Source organism: Carya illinoinensis, chromosome 14, assembly GCF_018687715.1.
Source record: "Carya illinoinensis cultivar Pawnee chromosome 14, C.illinoinensisPawnee_v1, whole genome shotgun sequence".
In the NCBI taxonomy this organism is placed as follows: Eukaryota; Viridiplantae; Streptophyta; class Magnoliopsida; order Fagales; family Juglandaceae; genus Carya; species Carya illinoinensis.
Genome location: NC_056765.1, coordinates 1,843,067 through 1,863,068, shown reverse-complemented (window position 1 = coordinate 1,863,068; position 20,002 = coordinate 1,843,067). Strand labels below are relative to the sequence as shown.

The 20,002-nt window shown below is 32.0% G+C and overlaps 2 protein-coding genes across 3 annotated transcripts; one reads left to right on the top strand and one right to left on the bottom strand.

The window, feature by feature from the left end:
• The first annotated feature begins 3,922 nt into the window (after positions 1-3,922).
• Positions 3,923-9,176, top strand: LOC122293405 (probable serine/threonine-protein kinase PBL19). Of its 2 annotated transcripts, XM_043101969.1 has the most exons (5): positions 3,924-4,512; positions 5,053-5,494; positions 6,377-6,637; positions 7,123-7,245; positions 8,357-9,176. In XM_043101969.1, exons 2-5 carry the CDS (start codon positions 5,150-5,152, stop codon positions 8,897-8,899), a joined length of 1,272 nt encoding a protein of 423 aa, XP_042957903.1. In that variant the 5' UTR covers positions 3,924-4,512; positions 5,053-5,149; the 3' UTR covers positions 8,900-9,176. The 2 variants fall into 2 exon arrangements, with proteins under 2 accessions (XP_042957904.1, XP_042957903.1); XM_043101970.1 differs by lacking the exon at positions 7,123-7,245 and having other exon boundaries at positions 3,923-4,512.
• A 3,827-nt stretch (positions 9,177-13,003) lies between these two features.
• LOC122294987 (ATP synthase subunit delta', mitochondrial-like) lies at positions 13,004-16,218 on the bottom strand. The gene is made up of 2 exons (XM_043103987.1): positions 15,841-16,218; positions 13,004-13,646 (listed from the first exon to the last, which is right to left on the bottom strand). The coding sequence occupies exons 1-2, from the start codon at positions 16,105-16,107 to the stop codon at positions 13,302-13,304; spliced, it is 612 nt and encodes a 203-aa protein (XP_042959921.1). The 5' UTR covers positions 16,108-16,218; the 3' UTR covers positions 13,004-13,301.
• Positions 16,219-20,002: the final 3,784 nt, after the last annotated feature.

Sequence of the window (20,002 nt, the reverse complement as noted above, 5' to 3'; positions counted from 1 at the left end):
TTATTTCATTTAAAACTTTGAAATTCAAACATAAAACTATTTTAAAAAAATATAATTCAACCCACTTATCAAAAATATATATATATAATCAAACCTTCTTGAATTTCAAATAAAAAAGTATATATTTATGATTAGGACAATGATGTTGCATGAATATATGTAGAGGAGATAGCTTTGGTTTGTGACATATCTTTTGTTTGTGATTTTGAAATTGACATGGTTGGAATATATGTTTTGTATTTATTTGTTTGTTTTCTTTAGGTAGTAATAAATAATAAAATATATAGAGTTCAAGTGGCATTGATTAAGGATGTACCAAAAATAAGATAACATCACCAAAATCTTTGCCATCCAAAAGTCAAGCCCACCATTGAAAAAATCAGATAAAAAACAAGAGACTGTATCGGTAAATCTGTACATCTCGTGGACCAAATTTCATGGATACACAGTACTTAGTTATTTACTTATCAAAAAATTTTATATCCAGTTATTTTTATATATTTATTATATATTATATTAATATGATTATTTATATCATTTTTTTATATAAAATAAATATTAAATTTCATCACATCAATAGAATATATAAAAAATACGTAAAAATAATTATACATAACATTATTATTAACTTATTATCCATTAAAAAATACAAATAAATAAATAACCTTTTGTAAAAAAACAAGTTTCTCTTATTAAAATTCGATTTTACCTCGTTTATTTTTACAAATAAGATAAGTTAAGATAAAATTTAAAAATTAAATAAAATATTATTAAAATATATTTTTGTATTGTTATTATTATTTAAAAAAATTTAAATTATTTATTTTATTTTATGTGAAAATTTAATAAAATTATAATAACTAGATGAGACGATACGTATTGGCCATCGGGATTGATTACAAAAAGTTCTAAAAGGTTGCATCCATCAAACTTTTTTCTTTCATATTTCCTTGCATTCAATAGAAGTGTATTCATCTCTATCTATGTATATATTGTGATTCAATACAGCTTTAATATTGGATTTTGGTTCACTTTAAAAGCATTTTCAATTTTTGTGGTGTATTTTGAATTTTGGTGCCCTTTAAAAGTATTTTTTTAATAATAAATGATATTTATAATTATAGGTGACACACTTATTATTAAAAAAAAAAGAGTAAATACGATATCTATATAAAAATATTAAATTTTTTAATTGTAAATTTTACTAATTTTTTAAAAAAATTATACAATATTTATACAATTTATAAATGTATTTAACACTATTATTTTCCCATTCGAATTTGGATTCAAAGGTCCGGAGGCAATGGAATCTTTAAGCGATCACGAGACACGAAGCATACACCTTTTTTATTTCTTTTGGGCTCTTGGATTTATATGTTGCTGAAATTACTAGAAATGCAAGTGCTGATTGAGGACGACCAGATTCTCAAACAAATCCAAAGAAAATATACTTGGGCCGGTTAACTCCTTAGTGGGCTAGTGTTGAGTTGTCTGTTTGCTGGGTTTGTGCCCATCCTCATTTTGGGCTCACAATTTAAGCCCAATTTCGATCATAAAGGTGAGAATCGTTCCAAGTCTTGACAAAATATATAGGTTAATGTGTTCCCCCAAGTTTAGAGCTTGAGAGCATCGAAATTGGTACCTTCAAAGCAGATAATTTTTAGGAGAGTATTTTTTTGGTTTGCTAAATGGGGACCAAGATTTATAACTTTAATAAAGGTTTATATAGGAGTAATTGAAAATTAATATTACATATAATTATGAAGTATATAAATACTGTATAATTATTTTAAAAAATAAAATTAATTATTAAAAATTAATCGTGAATCTTATATTTATTCACTTAATACATGTGATATCACTTGAGAGTAACATAACGACTGGTGATCTACCAAAAAGTGACAAGGTTTTTATATTATTGGTCCAATAGAATATACATCCATGATATATAAACAATATCAATGAATGACAAGGAAGCTTGACACACTTTTTTTTTTTTTTTTATTAATATATCTCTTATACTTTGGCTAATAAAAAATAATTTAGTGTCAAAACTTAAGATGCACGAAAGGGTTTCTTCCAAGTCCTTTTAGGATAGCTAATATATTACCACTTAGAACACTAAACATTTATAAAAAATAAATAAAAAATAAAGACTATGGCACCGCATGTAATATCAACTTTTTTTTTTTTACGTAAATCTCATATTTATATATATTTTTTCAAAATGAGAAAGTAGAGCTTTGGCTTTTACAAATAGCACTATATGTAGCATTAATCTTTTTTTGAGACACATGTTATTAAGAGAAATAATATTTACAGTTTTAAGATGCGCAAGTTCGGTACACTCTATTTTAACAAATGTTAGTAAATCTAGAATCCACGTGAAAAAAATGATTTTTTGAAGGAAAATACTTTAGCCACAAAGTGATTACACAAAAGTAATTTCATAAACTGATGTGACTTAATGCGGTTCGTCAGATTGTAAAGTTACTTTTATTATAATGCAGATCTAACGGATCAGATGAAACTATTTCAGTTTGTGAGATTATTTTTATGTAATTCTTTTGTGGATGTAGTAGTACTCTTTTTTTAAAGGTGAACTCATTTTTTTCAAAAAAATACGCATGACTTATACACCTGTATACTTTAGGCATTGCTTGGATTGATGGAATATCTCAATTCATCTCATCTAACATTATAACTTTCTTAAACTCTTATGCATAAAAATAATAAATAATTCAATTTTTTAAATCTTAAAATAAAAATAAATATTTTTATAATATTTTATTTAACTTTAATCTCTTCTATTCATCTAACATTAATCTATTGATGTTAATTAATTTATCTCTTTTATCCACCGAATTAGCTTTGAGATTCTTTTTCAATCAGACGCCTCTTTTTAAGACTTTTAAAAACTTCAACGCGTTAAATCAAGAGCTGCTTGCCATCCCAATTGCAGGCTTTCTGCTTGTTATTGGGTACGAAAACTGTTATGCAATGCTAATATTCTTAATGATTAGGTTTCGGAATGAGCCTTTTGTTTATCTTCTGAGTCTTTCCTATGGAAATCTTTGTACGATCATACTTGTTCCGTAGTATGCGGGCGGCTTTTTTTGACTATAAGTGCTAGAAATCATTGCAAAATACTTCTTATTTTCTTATAAGAATAATTAAGGTTTCTGAAAGTGAAAAACGGTTCATTTTACTTTCGTTGAAACTCGAATTCGGGCGAAAGCACTGAGAAGTTTCAGTTGATCCTCTCCATTTAGTCCAACTTCTGCAAACTTCATGTAATGATGACCTCCATTAAAGCCGGGACTGGTCTTCCTTTATGGAATACTGTAGATAATTGGTCAAATCATCCCATGCAAAGCTTGTCCATGAACAAAGCATTCTTAAAAGACACTTGATAAATGATAGTCAGGGAGGCAATTATCAGGGAATGGTGTTTGTATTGTCAAAGGTTTGGAGATTAGAGTCGGTTTGTCGAAAAGGATCCAACTTGTCACAAATTAGAATGAAAAACAAGGTCAATTTCAGATCCAGGAAGAAGTAATTTCATGTGTCATTTGGGTCTTGGAGTAAGGGCTGGTTTGAGTTCATTTGCTGGTTTTCGTTTTCATCATCCTGTTCATTATACCTTAATCAGAAGGATATTGCATGACAAAGGAAGCATGCTTTTAATTTGCTATGGCATGGTTGATAGAGATTCTTTTTTACTCTGGAAAGTGAGGCCCGCCATTGTTTGTTTCTGCAACTAGTTTTTGTTAGGTGGCCCAGAATTTAATACAATTAACACCTCTGCATCTGTTTGACATTAACATCAATAAAGCCAAACACGGCTTATTTTTTTAATATCTACAGTGAGTCAAACTCTATCTTTCTAGTCTTAGGCGCTGATACGTTTTAATGTTGATATCAGTCACACAATTCCAATTTTCATGAGAGAGAGAGGGAGAGAGAGAGCCATGCTAATAAAACAAAGGGCAAACTGGCTGAATCCATGGTCTACGTTCTGCGTTTTCTTCCAAAATTTTAATCTGAGTTAAAGCAAGAAGACAAAGAGACATCACGAGTAGGAAGGTTAAAGTCACCAGAAATTAAGTGTCAAATTTGGGTTTACAGGGAATAGTTGATCTCGACACCTAATTGTCTGTCCTTTATACTGGCCTTGTTTCTCACAAGATCATATTCTATCAGCAGTCAAGTAAGTAGCAACTTTGAAAGAACCGACGTTTATGTTGATCCTCTATTCCTTTGCTGAATTTCTAGATAAAAAACAGTACAAAGGGAAGGGGTACAGGCTATACCATATGGTAATTCCTAGTTCACTTTCCAGGCCAATCCCTCAGTAAACCAAACAGAATTGACAGAGAGCACAGATCATTCATTATCCAGATTTGAGGTGTGTGTGTGAGAGAGAGAGAGAGAGAGAGAGAGCAGAAGAGCAAGAAAAGAAATCTATGGAAGTCCACCCCAACACCACAGAAAATGAAAAACGATACAGAGGTAAACGCCTTTCTCGAGCAAACACAGTTACTAGAACTTCTTTTTATTTCTCAACTCTCGGGTGTTTTTTCGTGTTTCTTTTCTGGGCTGGCTTAATTTTTAATATGGTCATCCTGAATTCCTGGACTAAAAACTTGTACTTGCATCTTCTTTATAGTCGGTGATAAAGTTTATAGCTTTACTGCGTTGCCTTCTGGATTTTCTCTGTTTTGGTGTCCTTCGTTCTGCCGGCTTTTGCTCCTATTTTGTGACCAATTCCCTATCTGGCTGTTCTTTGTCGTTTGTTATTCCTTCAGTTTGCCAGGGTCATTCGTAGTCTACTTGGTTTTGCCTTGACATCTCGTTTGCTTCCATTTTTCAATTCTCTTCACACTTATTCTTAGAGCCAATTACCTTTTAATTTCCTCTGTTCTGATGCCGTTCTTCAGTCCATTTGGTTTCACTTTATTTCACTCTTTTCATTTACTTTATATGTTTTTCTCTCTCTCATTTCGCTCAACACAGGATGCTGATGCTTTTTAGTTGTACTTTTCTGTTCAGTTGCAGTCCTTTTTATGGGTTGATCCAATACAAGATAACATTCAGATTCAGGACCTTGTTAAGTTCCACGATTTAGGGCCTTGTTAAGTTCCACGCGATGAAGTGTTTCTACTACTTTAAGGACAAATCCAGAGGCAGAGAACAAAGATCAGCACCAGAGTTGGAAGAGCAAAGAAAATCCGATTATTCTAATAGGACCACTAAGTCTTCCTGTTCGGCATATTCCCCGCGTAGTATACCGCAACTGTATGAGGAGAGGGCTCATAATTTGCGTGTCTTCTCATACTTGGAGCTCCAACAGGCGACACATGATTTCAGTAGGCTTCTTAAGATTGGGGAAGGCGGGTTTGGGAGTGTATATAAAGGCTCAATCAAGCATGCTGAGGGCAAGGGCGATCCAATTGTGGTTGCAATTAAAAAGCTCAACAAGGACGGATTACAGGTAAGAATATTAGTGTCTGTTAAACAATATGAGGAATCATACTCTTTTAATTCGTTTAATAATACTGTTGGCTTCATGCTTATTGTAAATGCTCAAATGCTCGATAGAATAATATTGAATTATTGACTTGGTAAATTCTATGAGATGTGTTTTAGAGGTTTTTTCATGTCATGTTTTATGCTCGGTATAAACCTTGATTAGTATATGGAAAGTAGTTTTCTAATTAATTGTGACTCCTGAGAGTTGAGAATGGGTGTTAGGGCCAATCAGAGTTTGCCATTATCATTTTTTGTAAAAACTTCTAAGCGCTTATGCAATCAACTGTCAACTTCTAAGTAGATAGTGACATTACTCTCTATGCAAGTGGCAGCTTGTCATCAACCTTGAGCTTAGGTAATTTTCCATCAGCATTCCTGTAACCACCTATTTTTCTTGCACGGACCTATGGGCACTTGTGGATACCACCAACTTTTAGATGTCAAAATACCTTCAGTTTCTGCTGTTTTCATTACCACTGAGCCACACTTTGCAAGTCAGTGTTCTTGCCAGTGTAGATGTGTCTTGGATGATCCTACAAATCTATACCTCAAAAGTTTATTTATTTTTAATATTTTAGACCTGAAGAGCCCCTCTGCCTGGAAAAATTGGGTTGATAGACCATCCTTGTGTTTACGTAAGAAAAAAAGAGGGAAAATTAATCTTTTGAAAGAAACAGAAAAGAAAAAAACCATCTGCCCAGTTGATGAAAGATCTTTCTTCCTCTCTCTTGCTCTTGTTGTTTCTTTCCATAATCATGCTCTTAACGTTCCCTACATTCAGTTGTGATTACATAACGATTTTGTTTTTCTGAATGGTTCTTCTAATTTGCTGTTTCCAATGTAGGGCCACAAACAATGGGTGGCAGAAGTTCAATTTCTTGGTGTTGTGGAGCACCCAAATCTCGTCAAACTCATAGGGTACTGTGCTATGGACAGGAAAAGTGGGATCCAGCGATTACTTGTTTATGAATACATGGCAAACAAAAGCTTAGAGAATCATCTTTTCAATAAGGCTTACACAGTGCTTCCTTGGAAAACAAGATTACAGATAGTGCTGGGAGCTGCTCGAGGACTAGCTTATCTGCATGAGGGATTGGAAGTTCAGGTTCTGCTCTGAAAACTATCATTTTGCATTTTAATATCCTACACAAGTACCTACAGCAATACAGTTTTCCCCTTTTGAACCATAACCATGGCTCTTTGAACTCCCTAACCTTTTGCCCAGCACCAGGCTTTCTCCATGTATGTGCTGTAGCTTTGGCAGATGTGAGTCAAAATATGATTAGTATATATTACTTTTTGTGGCCATGATTGTGGAATTTTAGCACAGTTCCTATACCAGTCACTCGCCTTTTACTTCCCCAAAAAACATTTGCTGGCTTTTGACGATGTTGTGATTGATTGCAACAGATAGTTTAGCATTTTACAGATTCTCTCTGATTTGTAAAAATACGCTCATAAATTTTCAATCTGTGGTAGTCATTGTTGCACAATCAGCTCTACATTATACCTTCTACCCCATGTTATCTTAAAGATTCATGTTCGCCCTTCATTATTGTTAAACTTACATGCACTATGCTCATGCTGAAGGTAATATACCGAGATTTCAAGACATCCAATGTCTTGTTGGATGAGGATTTCAAACCAAAGCTTTCTGACTTTGGGCTTGCTAGGGAGGGACCAATTGCTGGGCGAACTCATGTTTCAACAGCTGTAAGTGTCATGTGCAATTGTTTTCATTAGCAGTTTAGGTTGCATCACTGGTAACTATTTAATGAGTCGAAGTATATGATATATAAGGTTCTAAAGCATAGAAAGCCACTTAGCAGAAGTGTTTTCCCCCCAAATATAATAGTCAATTAAATAGATCAGGAAAAAACCCCTCTTGGATAATACTAAAAATCAAATTACATAATATTTTCCTCGCTTGATAAGGCCTCACAAGAATTTCTTAAGTTTCTGAATCTGCTATTGGTGTGGCACTGGTGGATGCTTTTGATCAACGGGAAGAGGTAATTAAGAAATGATTTTTAGAATTCAGGAATGAAATTGTGAAGCCAGCAATATGGCAAAGCACTGATCCAACTTGGATCAGTTTTCTGCTGTTTTCAATGGCCATACTGATGGGTGTCCACCAAAGTTTAGCAAATACAACGGAGCTGTGACCCAGACCAATCATGTCATAGGTTTTCCTTTCCCTAAACCGAGTGTTGGGTGTACTGCTGCCAATTAGTATTGATATTGATGGCTCCATTCAATGGTTTCTGTTTCTCCCATTTTCTAGATTTTATGGAATATTCAGTCCCTTCTTCCACCTAGTTGGCTGGTTCATATTGTATATTGCATTTTCCTGTGTGCTTGGGTTGCCCCCTTGGATTTTGAGATGCGGTACTATTTCAATAGTGATTCTTTCACGGCCATTGCTTGTTGCATGAGTCTGGATTTCATGTTTTGTATGTGAAAAAGGGATAACTATCTTCATATACTATATGCTCGCTAATGAGTACTGCATCCTCAGAATTGTAAGCAGGTAAGTTAAGGTATTATGAGAAGCTGCTATCACCCCCACCACAAAGTGTGTTTGGGAGAACATATTAGTACCTTAAAAAGACCTTACTTTATATATTGGATTCCTTCACCATTAAATATGTTACACTTATCTGGAAGATACTAATGATTTTCTAGATGTTTAAGAATTACTTGGGGTGGATTGATGTCTTGTATGTTAAAGTCAAGTGATACATGCTTAGAAGAGAAGTGAGGTTCTGTTGGAACAACTCTAATATACTGTTGAGGTGCTTATTAGAACATTTGTGGTGATCAGGTGGTAGGAACACACGGGTATGCTGCTCCAGATTACATTGAGACTGGTCATCTGACAATTAAGAGTGATGTGTGGAGTTTTGGTGTTGTACTGTATGAGATTCTTACAGGCAGGAGATCAGTGGAAAGAAACCACCCAAGGGCAGAACAGATACTTTTGGAATGGGTGAAACGGTTCCCTGCTGATGGTAAAAGATTCAGATTGATAATGGACCCTCGGCTGGAAAACCAGTATTCCAGTAGTGCTGCTCGAAAAATTGCCAAGTTAGCAGACAATTGCTTATTAAAGAGTGCAAAAGATCGGCCAACGATGAGTCAGGTAGTAGAGAGACTGAAGCAGATAATCGAACAATCCGACGAAGATGACCCTTGTGAGAGAAGTCTCGAGTCCTTTGAAAATGATCATCCGATTGACTTGAATCAGACGATGGAGGCATCAAAATCATGGAAAAGGCGGATGACCCAGCTGTCAAAACTGGGTGAGCATGTGGAGGGTGTAAGTAGAAGAAGGTTTATGATCATGCAGAGAGCCCAAGTTCCTTGATAGTTTTACCCCCAGCAAAGATTTATGACCTTGAAGGAACGAAAATTCATGGACAGAAACATCGGATATGGTAGAAAAGAAGTTGGATTATGTTGATCATCACCCGGCACTGAGAAGAGAAGTATGTTTTGGAAGGAAGTCATGGCTAGCAATTTTTAAGAGACGATCCTTTTGTGTACAGGTTATGTAGTGGAACACTTGTTTCCTTTTACATAGGTTTCTCCGTTTTGCTGTCCACGAGTAATAAAAGTAAAAGCAAATTAATTATGCATGAAAACCGTCCGCTACAATCCAATCATCCATGGGAAAGAGCTCACCCAACACATTTTTGCTTCACGAATAACAAAACTTTTGTTATAAGAAGGAATTTAACGCAATACATCATCTTCTACAGATTAGAATTTAAAAGATGGAAATCTATGAAAGTGAGCACATAAGGGTATCCAGATCTTCTAAAATCTTTGGCCGAATTTAAAATTCAAGTAAAAGTTGTCTATTTCTCTCAGGACCCTCAAGATCTTGACCCTCTTGTCATCTTAAAAGGCAGAATGATACTACAAATTATTATTGGTGCACTTACTAGAAATTCCTTATCGATGACTTGTGCATCCTGAAATTACTTTGTCGCCAATGATGAAAAAGTAGTTACTTTTAACGGTTTTTTAGATGGGAAGTTACTTTTATGTGACAGTTCTATGCATTTCTGTTGTTTTGTGCGCATAGCTTTTTCCATTTTTGAGTTTTGAAGCTCGATAAAGCCCGAGTTCTGCTACTACACAAATGGATTTTGATTCTTGAAGGAATTAAGAAACTCAAATTTACAGAGTAAAGATTACTCATGCAAAAGTGTCTTTGATACATCATCGCCTAAAAAATTTAGAAAAAATAAAAAAGTTTAAACAGAGATCATCGATTACACCCAAATTTTCACAAAACCAGGCATTTACGCCGGGCTTCATTTTATGCATTGAATATGCAAAATCTCGGGCTGTCAAAGACGCATGCATGCATGCCCTCGGCTTCTTCATGGCTAGCTTTACAAGATTTGAGACTCGAGTCCTAAAGTTCCAACTTTCGCGTGGAACCTCTTCCTTGGTAGAGATCACTAGGACACCACAACCGCACCCGTTCTTACAGACTTGTTTGGTGCAGAGGAAGAGGAAGAAGAAGAAGTGGGAGGGGACATTTTCCAGCTCTTCTTCTCCTTGGCATCGTCAAACTCTATCTGTTCTCTCCGACACTCTTTGCTACAGAACGGTGTGTTCCCTCTGCAAAATTTCCCATGCACCCATTAGAATCCAAGTAATCATTAGGTACTTCGGGCTATGGAAGAGCTTGTTTAAGAATATCAAATCAAGACTCTCTTTATTGGAAATAAAGTTCTTGATATGAAGACCAAAAAGTAGTATATGAACTTCTTCATTGAAAAAAAAGAAATAAACTAATAAAAGGCAAGCTAACCTGTACATGAAGATGTCGCAGTTCAAACCAAGGGGTTTCCGGCAAAGGAAACAAGATTCAAGGAAGTGGCCGGGCTCGTCGTGATTTTCGCCGACCACCAAGAAAGGGGACATAGTCGATCTCATGCTGAAAAAAATGCAGAGATCGATGCAGACTCTCGGCTCTTGGAGATGATGGAGAAGGCTCCCCGATGAAGAAGAGTGAATGATAATGGAGATGCTGGAAAAGAGAGAGGTAAGTGAACGGGAAGAGTGGGCGTATATAAAGACTTCATTTTCCTGAGAAAATAACTAAAAACAAACAGAAGTATAACAACCGCCACGTTGGAGCTGAGTTGGCCTGGGTCCCACTTCCCGTAAACAAATTAAAAAGTGGGACCCATCTGATGCATCGTCGTGCTGGTTCTCTGTACTTGGCCCACTTGGTGACTGGTGTCCTTATCTCTGGACCCCACATACATCGTACGTGTCGCCCGGTCAGCACCTGCACTAAGCACGTGGGGCCTACTTGGTGCAGCACGCAACGTAATTATTGCACGTGCCACGACTGCGCCACGACGTGAAGATCCAAGGGACAGTATTTCCCTAGGATCGTGACAACGCAATTGGGAATTTATTGTATTTAATTAATTGGTTATGTTATTTTCAATTTCATCAATTCTTTTTTGTCAAAGATTAGAGTAATTGGATCATAAGAAATTATAATTATAATTGTGAGTGTGTAGGTATTATATAATTAATTTTAAAAAAATAAATAAATATAAAATTTATATAAAAAAATTTAAATTTTTAATATCAAACTTAACTTTTAAGGCATTCATATTGGCTTGGCTAAATAAGTTGTTTGGTTAAATTTTACATAATTTAGTTCAAAAATTCTTCATATTGGATTGGGCAAATCTAAATTAATTTAGAGTTTTGCTATAGTGATTGGCTAAAGATGGAAGATCACTATTCATTTATCAAATATTAAAATATTAATTTCTCATTCCAAACAAATAAATTAAATTAATTAGAATATAATTAACATTTAACATTTAGAATATAATTATTATTAACATTTAATAATATTTTTTAATATTAATTGAATATAATATAATTATTATTAACATTTAACAATACTTTTTTTAATATTAATTTAATTAGAATATAATTACTATTAGCATTTAATAATACTTTTTTGTAATATTAATATAACATAATATAATTATTTTTATTATTAATATTTAATAATATTTTTTTTAATATTAATTTAATTAGAATATAATTATTATTAACATTTAATAATTCATTTTTAAATATTAATTTAATTAGAATATAATTACTATTAACATTTAATAATACTTTTTTAATATTAATTTAATTATAATATAATAATATTAATGTAATATAATATAATTATTATTATTAACATTTAATAATACTTTTTTTAATATTAATCTAATTAGAATATAATTATTATTAACATTTAATTGGTAGAATTACAAAATGTGAGAAAATAAATTAAATAAAAAATTTATTAATTTAATAATATTTTATTATTATATAGAGAATGAATGCTGTGGGGATTAAATTTTGATGGAATAGAAAAATGTAAAAAAATATTGATATTGGCCAAATTTGAAGATGAATTTGGCTAAACCAATGTCAATGCTCTTAAGCGATTGTAATATGTTTGTTCATTTCATGAATTAAAATTTATTTTTTAAATAAAATTATGTCATGTAACGATTTTACTAGACTTGCTCTATTCACAAACTTGAAAATAAAATTTTTCTTATGATTAAATTAAAATATTCTAGATCTATAAATATTATTAAAGAAAATTATATTCTAAATACATATCGTAAAATGGATTTGATGCGAACAAATTATAATTCTCTTTATAAACTTAATATTTATTGATTGAATTCATTCGTGTTCAAGATCAATTACTATATATTCAAAATATAAGAAGACTTTAATATAACTTAATTTTAAATGATTTTTTACGAGCTTGTCAGTTTCAATACGTAAAACATCTATATAAACTTATAGTTTTTTAGTTGTAACGCGACGATAACAGCTGCAATGCATGAGATTGTAAACATCGTTCTTTTTCATAATGTTTGTTTACATATACTTGGAATTAAAAACCATAACACATAATGGGGCTTGATGACATGTGGGCGATGGCTTTAGAGTTCAACGGTTTCTAGCTCTTAGAACGGTGTATTCACATGTATAATCTTAGTCTACTTGACTTACGCATTCTTTACATTAATAAAATTTAATATTACTTATGAAAAAAAAAAATGACATGTCAATTATGCACTGAAAACGATTTGGACTTGAAAAGCATCCTCTCATGTTGTTCACTGTCCAATCATATTTATAAATTATTGAGTTCCAAGGGCAAGTTTATAATTTCCTAACAGAAAGAATTTATGAAAGTAAATTCAGTAAGTTAATATGGTACGTTAGATTATAAAACTATTAATATAACGTATCATATAAAATTATGTTAGTTTGTAAATTTACTTTTGTAAAATCTCTTTGTAATTGTAACACTTTTCTTCACTTAAACCATGTTCCTCATGCGCATTGCCTATGAACAGGTTCTATACAAAAACAGCGTAGGTGATGTGGTCTTTAAACCAAAAGATGAATAAAAGAAACAAAGAAAGGAAACTTTTCTTGTTCCTCGAAGTTCTGCTCCAAGTTTTGAATGCCAGAATACATATTCAAAGATTATTTCCACCAACCCCACATTCAACACAGAAGTAGATGAACCAAATGTCTCGAGTAGTATTGGTTCAAGGAGACAAATCAAAAGCGTCAATGGGGGGTAGCCTTAAAGAAGTCAAAGAAGTGAGAGAATCGCTAAATCAAGAGAAAAGAAGGGAAGGGGGGGGGGGGGGGGGGGGGGGGGGGGGGGGGGGAAGGCACAATTATATGTAACACTAGCCTGTCAGCGCCGAGTTGAGAGCACTGTGCACACCAACTCCAATTTGAGCTTCAGCTTTCTCCAAGTCAGTTGAGGCCGAGCTCAGCTTCTGGGTGAATTCTGCAAGTCCCTTCTGAACAAGGCTTGGATCAATTTGATCAACAGGGACAGCCTCGATGGCAACAATATCTGCATATGAGTTCGCATGGATGAAAGCAAAGCCACTGCTGATGAAATACTTCTTCACTTCATTCCCTTCATGCACTGACAAGACGCCAGGTTTCAACTCTGCAATCGTTGCTACATGTCCAGGAAGAACACCCATCTGCCCCGTTGTTGCTGGTATTATGACCATGTCAACCTGACATCAAGAACGGTATGCTACAATGATGGGCAACAAAGCTTCCTTCAAGCGCTGGGTAAAAGCCTTATACTCTACAAGCTAGTATTAATATATACTTATCCAGAAAAAAGAAAGAATTAATATATACTTCCTTCAGGTGAACCCGTACAAGGATTATACTCTTCATGCAGAAAAATATAGTATTCAATTTTTGGAGTTTCATAGGGTTTAATTTTCTTTTTATAAGTAAGAAGAAATTTTATTGATATAGAGATAGACATAGCCCAAGCACACGGGAATATAGGGTTTAAATTGAGTCATTTAAAGAATTTAAAATGACTCCTTTTTTTTATTTTTATGACAGGGTATCCGAAAACTTTTACTGCCCTAGATAAGCTCTGGTTCTCGACTAATCCCCAAAGTAAAAAATGTCTCCGCCAACAAATGACTCTTCATTGCTTTAAACCCAAGAAAATTTTAGGAAATCATGAGCAAGATAGTTCTACAGGCCAACCATCACTTCTTTTGTTATGGTAACATTCAATTCCCAAATATTCATTTCAATTTCTCGGCAACCACTTATATCCTAATTGAAAATCCAAAACACTAGTAGAAGATTATTGATTTTTTTGAAAGGTGAAAAAGGTATCCACATTATATATATTACATATAGGTAAGGCATCCACAATATTTGCTCTTCAAAGGGTACAGGTCACAACTTGAGAGGGGGGCATAATCATTAGGTCTACATTGTAAGCAACTTCACTGGGGGAGATTCAAGAGGAAAATCAAAACTAAATTTAAATCAGAAACAAGGCTGAAAATCCAAACAAGTTTAATATGCAATAGAAGAAAACAAACTATGGGAAACACAACATCCAAGTGAACTCTTTAAGTCAGTGTACCTATAAACTTCATATGTTGTCACTCAAAGGAAATATATTGAGTCATATAGCAAACAATACTTTTTGGCTTTTAATTAGAAAACCTTTCCTGGAAGCCTATACACAAGACTGGCGATGTATCAAAAGATGATACGCTGGACTGTAAATAGCTAGAAAGTTCTGAAAGAAAAATGACTACAGAAAAATGACTACAAAAATAACGAAAGCAGAATCATTGTTAACAATGAGTTTCTCTACTCGCGACACAGGTAACGTCCAAGAAATACAAAAGTTAAAGAGATGATTTCAAACCCAGCATTCTTCTATGAGATTATCCTGGAGTTACAGTTCCTCTCTGAGTTCAAGAAATGGTCCCTCCTCCCCCCAACCCAAGAAAAGAAAAATGAAAAATGTGCCTCAAAAGTTCCTAGAAAGAGTATGAACAGAAAAGAGAAAACTAAGCAAAGGCCATCAAAACCCAAACTTAAGTAGCTATTTAGGCCTCGTTTGTTTACCCAAACCTAAACTATCTCATCTCATCTCATCATTACAACTTTTTCAAATCCTTACACAAAATCTAATAAACAATTCAATTTTTTAAAATTTCAAAACAAAATTAATATTAAAAAATTATATTATAATAATATTTTATTCAACTTTCAACGAAACATCTTATTTCATCTCATCTTAACTGTGTAATCATATGAGAGCACTTCACCTAAAGGCTGGCCAACAGAAGACATTTTCTGATATCCGAAGTTGTTCTATCTCCGAAAATGCAGCTGGTCCAGTGGTGTTTCGTCCATCTCTCCCGAATGGTAAAAATTGATTGGTGCTAGGAAATCCTAATACGAGTCAAAACGTGCCATTCGAACTCAAAAGTCAAAACTAGCAAAAACCTAGATTTTCACAACCGATGCCGTAAAAGTTTAATAAAATATTATTAGAATATAATTTTCATTTCGTGACTTAAAAATATTGAATTGATTATTATATTTTATCTAAAAGTTTGAGAAAATTATATTGATTGGACGAGTTATAATGAGATTAGATGGGTTTGTGCAAAAAGTGTTAATAGATCTATGTTTAATCGACAAAATGAGTGCGATATTCAACAGTCACACAAATTAGCGCAGACCATTCAAAATCCGAATAAAAAGAACCAAACCTAAAAAAACAAATGCTCACAGTACAGAGGCCGTACTACCAGACCTAATCAAAAATAAAACGACACCCCCAACAATTCATATAACATAAACTAAAGCCCCAAAAATCCACACTAAACTAGACCAAACTCACGAATAAGAATGTGGGCGAGACTGACTGACCTCTTTGGTGGACAGCTCAGAGGCATACGGGAGAACGAAATTGACGGTGAGCTTGGAAGGGATGGATGAGGGAGTAGCAGGACGAGGCTTCATGAAGGAGAGAGGGGTCTTGGGGGGTTCTATGTTTGGTATCACTTTCTTCCAGGCCTCCACGAAGGTTGAATCCTCAGTGGGAGCCGCCGGGAGATCGGTCGAGTATGGCCTAGCCCTGGACCCGGAGGAGGACATTAAGCGTCGGGCCAGGAGGCCGGTGGCTCGGCGGAACATGGCGTGGGAAGAGTGGGGTCGCTCGGCTCTCGCAGGGTGGGAGAGAGAAGAAGGTTTGGGTGCAGGGTGCAGGTGTGCTAGGGGTACCCTGTTGGGGAAATGCAGAGGATGTTTGGTCTTTGTCGCACAGATTTTGTTTCGGCCTGGCTCTCTCTGCTAGTGGGCTTCTATGGGCAATTGGCCACCTCCATACTTCGGCCTTTCTGTGTGAGATGGACTTGGGCTTTTTTTAATTACTTTTATTTTTGCCTAAAATCAAAACCGTTCAATATATAATCCTACATTAGATTATCTATATATTAACCAAAATATTAATATAATATTATTTTTTAATAATAATATATATTTTTTTATATATTTTACAACTATACTAACCATATGTTAATTAATAATTATAGATAGTAATATTAATAACCATACAAAAATCAGTGAATTAATATTATTATTGATAATGTTAATTAATAATTGGAGATATAAATATTTTGGAATTAAATATGTGTTTTGGATATGAATAATGTCTAGCTAAAGATGGAGAAATGTTTAGATTAACTGTAGCTTATATGTGGAGCTTCTAAGTTTTGGCTATTCTAATGCAGAGAGTTTCACTAATATAAAACCAAAATTTTTATATATGCCGGCATTTGACTAAACCAATACCAGTGCTCTAAGTAATTATTATATGAGTTATCTATACTGACTTATAAATAAAAATTTTTATCTTCTAATATTTTGAGATCGAATTTAGACTTTGATCACGACTTGAATTATTCATTGCAGCATTTAATATAAGAAAAATTTATTTATAAGCTGACGTAGATAATATATTTAATAAAATATTTACATGATATAATTTGATTTAGAAGTAATATTTTCAAATTTAAATTTTATAAATCAAATCTTACCATGTAAGTAATGTGGATGGTGTATTCTATACACCAACTTTAAAATAAAATAACTCTATACTATACTATAAAATTAATCTATAAAAAAAAAAACCCTTTTCAGTGGCCTGTTCTACATCCTAGCTGAAAAATTTGATGGTCTGCTGGCCAAAAAACGATGGTAATTTTGAGAAAATTAAGGTAAAATATTCTCATAAATATTAAAACACTTCACGATTAAGCCTTGTTTGGCAAAAGAGTTGAGAACCTCAAAACTTTTAGTAATTTTATTTCCAAACATCACTCAAATATAAATTACTTTTTAATTTCAAAATTTTAATATTTTCATCTAATATTGTCCAAATACAAAAACTCATACAAATTTTCCAAATTTTAAAACAAAACACAACAAATAATATAGTTCCTTCAAATTTCAAAAATAAATATTATATTCAAAAAAATTTTTAACTTTATAATATTTTTATTTAATCATTTATCTTTAATTTTTCAAAATTCAATAAAATATCTTAACCTAAATAATTTCACTTCTACTAATAAAATTCTCACAGTTTTTCATTTTGTCTCATTACACATACCTATCTTAAGGGTAGTGCTATTAGCCTACCATGATGCCAAGATTTTATTACTGTACGTGCCCCTAGTACAAATTGTATTTTTTGTTTACTTTTTATTTTTAATATTTTTTAAATATCTTTAAACATTAATAAAAAAATATCAATACTAATAATTATTTATTTAACCATTAAGTAAAAATAAATAAATAAAATATATGAACGATCAAATTGAAGGAACAAACTTAGACAACATAGTATTGTCTTTTATATTTTAATGCATATAATAAATATGAGTTTTGCTATATATAATTAATTTTTACGTATTTTTTATATATTTTATTATTGTGACGAGTTAAAATAATTATTTTATATTAAAAAAATAATATAATTATCTTTGAGCAAATATTGGTTAAAGGCAATACGAGAGAGAAAATAATTTATACAATATTTTTCATAACATATTTCATAATAATATTTTAAATGAGGAGTATTTTTATAAAACATCTTATAAAAGTAATATTATTTTATAAAAATATCCTTATCTTGCAATATTATTAAGAAATATGTTGTGAAAATATATTGCGTTTGTATCATTACTCATACGAGAGAGGTAGCTAGCTAGCTTGCCGGCACCGTCTGCACGCAGATCCCAAAAGCAATGCTGTTTTCTCGTACACAAGGATTCTTTTGTCTTTAGAACATACCAAGATTGTGAAGAAAGCAATCTTAAGCATAAGTGACAACACACACACACACAAAAAGATAGAGAAAGAGAGAGCATGTGACATGATCGATCGGCATGCACAACATTAATTAATTAATCAATTAATAATAATACTACTACTAATAAAAAGTTGGCAATTAACAATATAGTACAAGAAAAAGGAATATTAAATGGTCCTATTTTCATATAATAGTTTGATAATGAATGTGGAAGAATGGGCCGTACGTACGTGGCCGCCGAGCTCCCTTGTTTTTACTTTTTATAGAGTATAATATTAAATATAAATCTCAAAAATATAAATTTTATATAAGTTATTTGAGTAATATTATGTATAGGTACTTTTATATACTCTATACACACTTTACTAATATATTTGACTATATAATTTTTTTTAATAATTAACTAATTATATTAATAGAGTGTGTAAAAAAGTATATAAAAGTGATTGCACATAAATTTTTTGAAATTATTTATAAAAAAATATCTTATTAATAAAGGATAATTTTTTTACATTTTTTATAAAAACTTGTACGAGACTTATCTATTTAGAGTTTGTACAGATTATTTCTCTTCTATAAACTCCATATATATATATATATAAATATATAATATTTACAGTATTAGAATATTGTATAAATTTATCCTTATCACTCTATAAAAAAAGGCTAATTATGAGATTTGTATTAAATAATTAATTTTTTAATAATAAATCTCATTTTTTTTTAAGAAAAATGCAAGAAATTTATACATTTTAAAACTGTATCCAACATAATATAGATATATATATACACACACGTACTAGCATTTTAGGATTAGGATTTGTTTGTATTATTCTTGTTCTACTAGGTAGATATGTATTATTCAACATTATCTTAAGGTGACATTTTCTCTCTTGTTTCTTTGTATTGTAGCATAGAGACCTTCACTCATTAGGTCATCTAATTAATACCAACCGGATTTACGGCTCTCTTTATTCCCCCGAACAAAATAAGTTAAGAGGATGCATTTATTGCCTTACAAATTATGTTGTTTTAGGATTTCAAATCGCAAAGGACAAGTGGAGTTAATATTATAATCTTTATTATTACAGTATTGATTACTGTAATTATTTTATTAAGGCCGTCGTCATATCTTAACTCATTATCTAAACTTCTCTATTATTAAAAATATAAAGGTCAAATAAATTTAGCATTTGTTTTTGTAGGTATATTGCAAATGGTAATATTATACAATCATTTGTTAGAAGACTTGACTTTGTAAAAACAAATTTTTAAATTGACGTAATTTTATGTAGTATATTAAAATATAAAATAATTTTTATTATAAAATAAATCTAATATATTATACGAAATTATGTAAATTTATAAATTTAATTTTATAATTTTATTTACTAATCTCGTAAGAAATGAACAAAAAAGAGAAAGCAACAAGGCTAAAAAAAGGAAAATAATTCTTATCATCCTCACATTTCACACACTATATTTATTTTAATATTTTTTTAATTTTTTTATAATAAATATGTATTATATGGATGATAAATAAAATAATTCAATTAATTTAATAAAAATAAAATGAAATAAAAAAAATAATAAAAAATAATATTTTAATATATAAAATATATAATGTGAAATGATGTGTAGCATTTTTTTAAAAAAATAGATAAGAAAACTTTACCAAAGATGTCTATCCAATCAAAACAAAACTGTGGACGACCA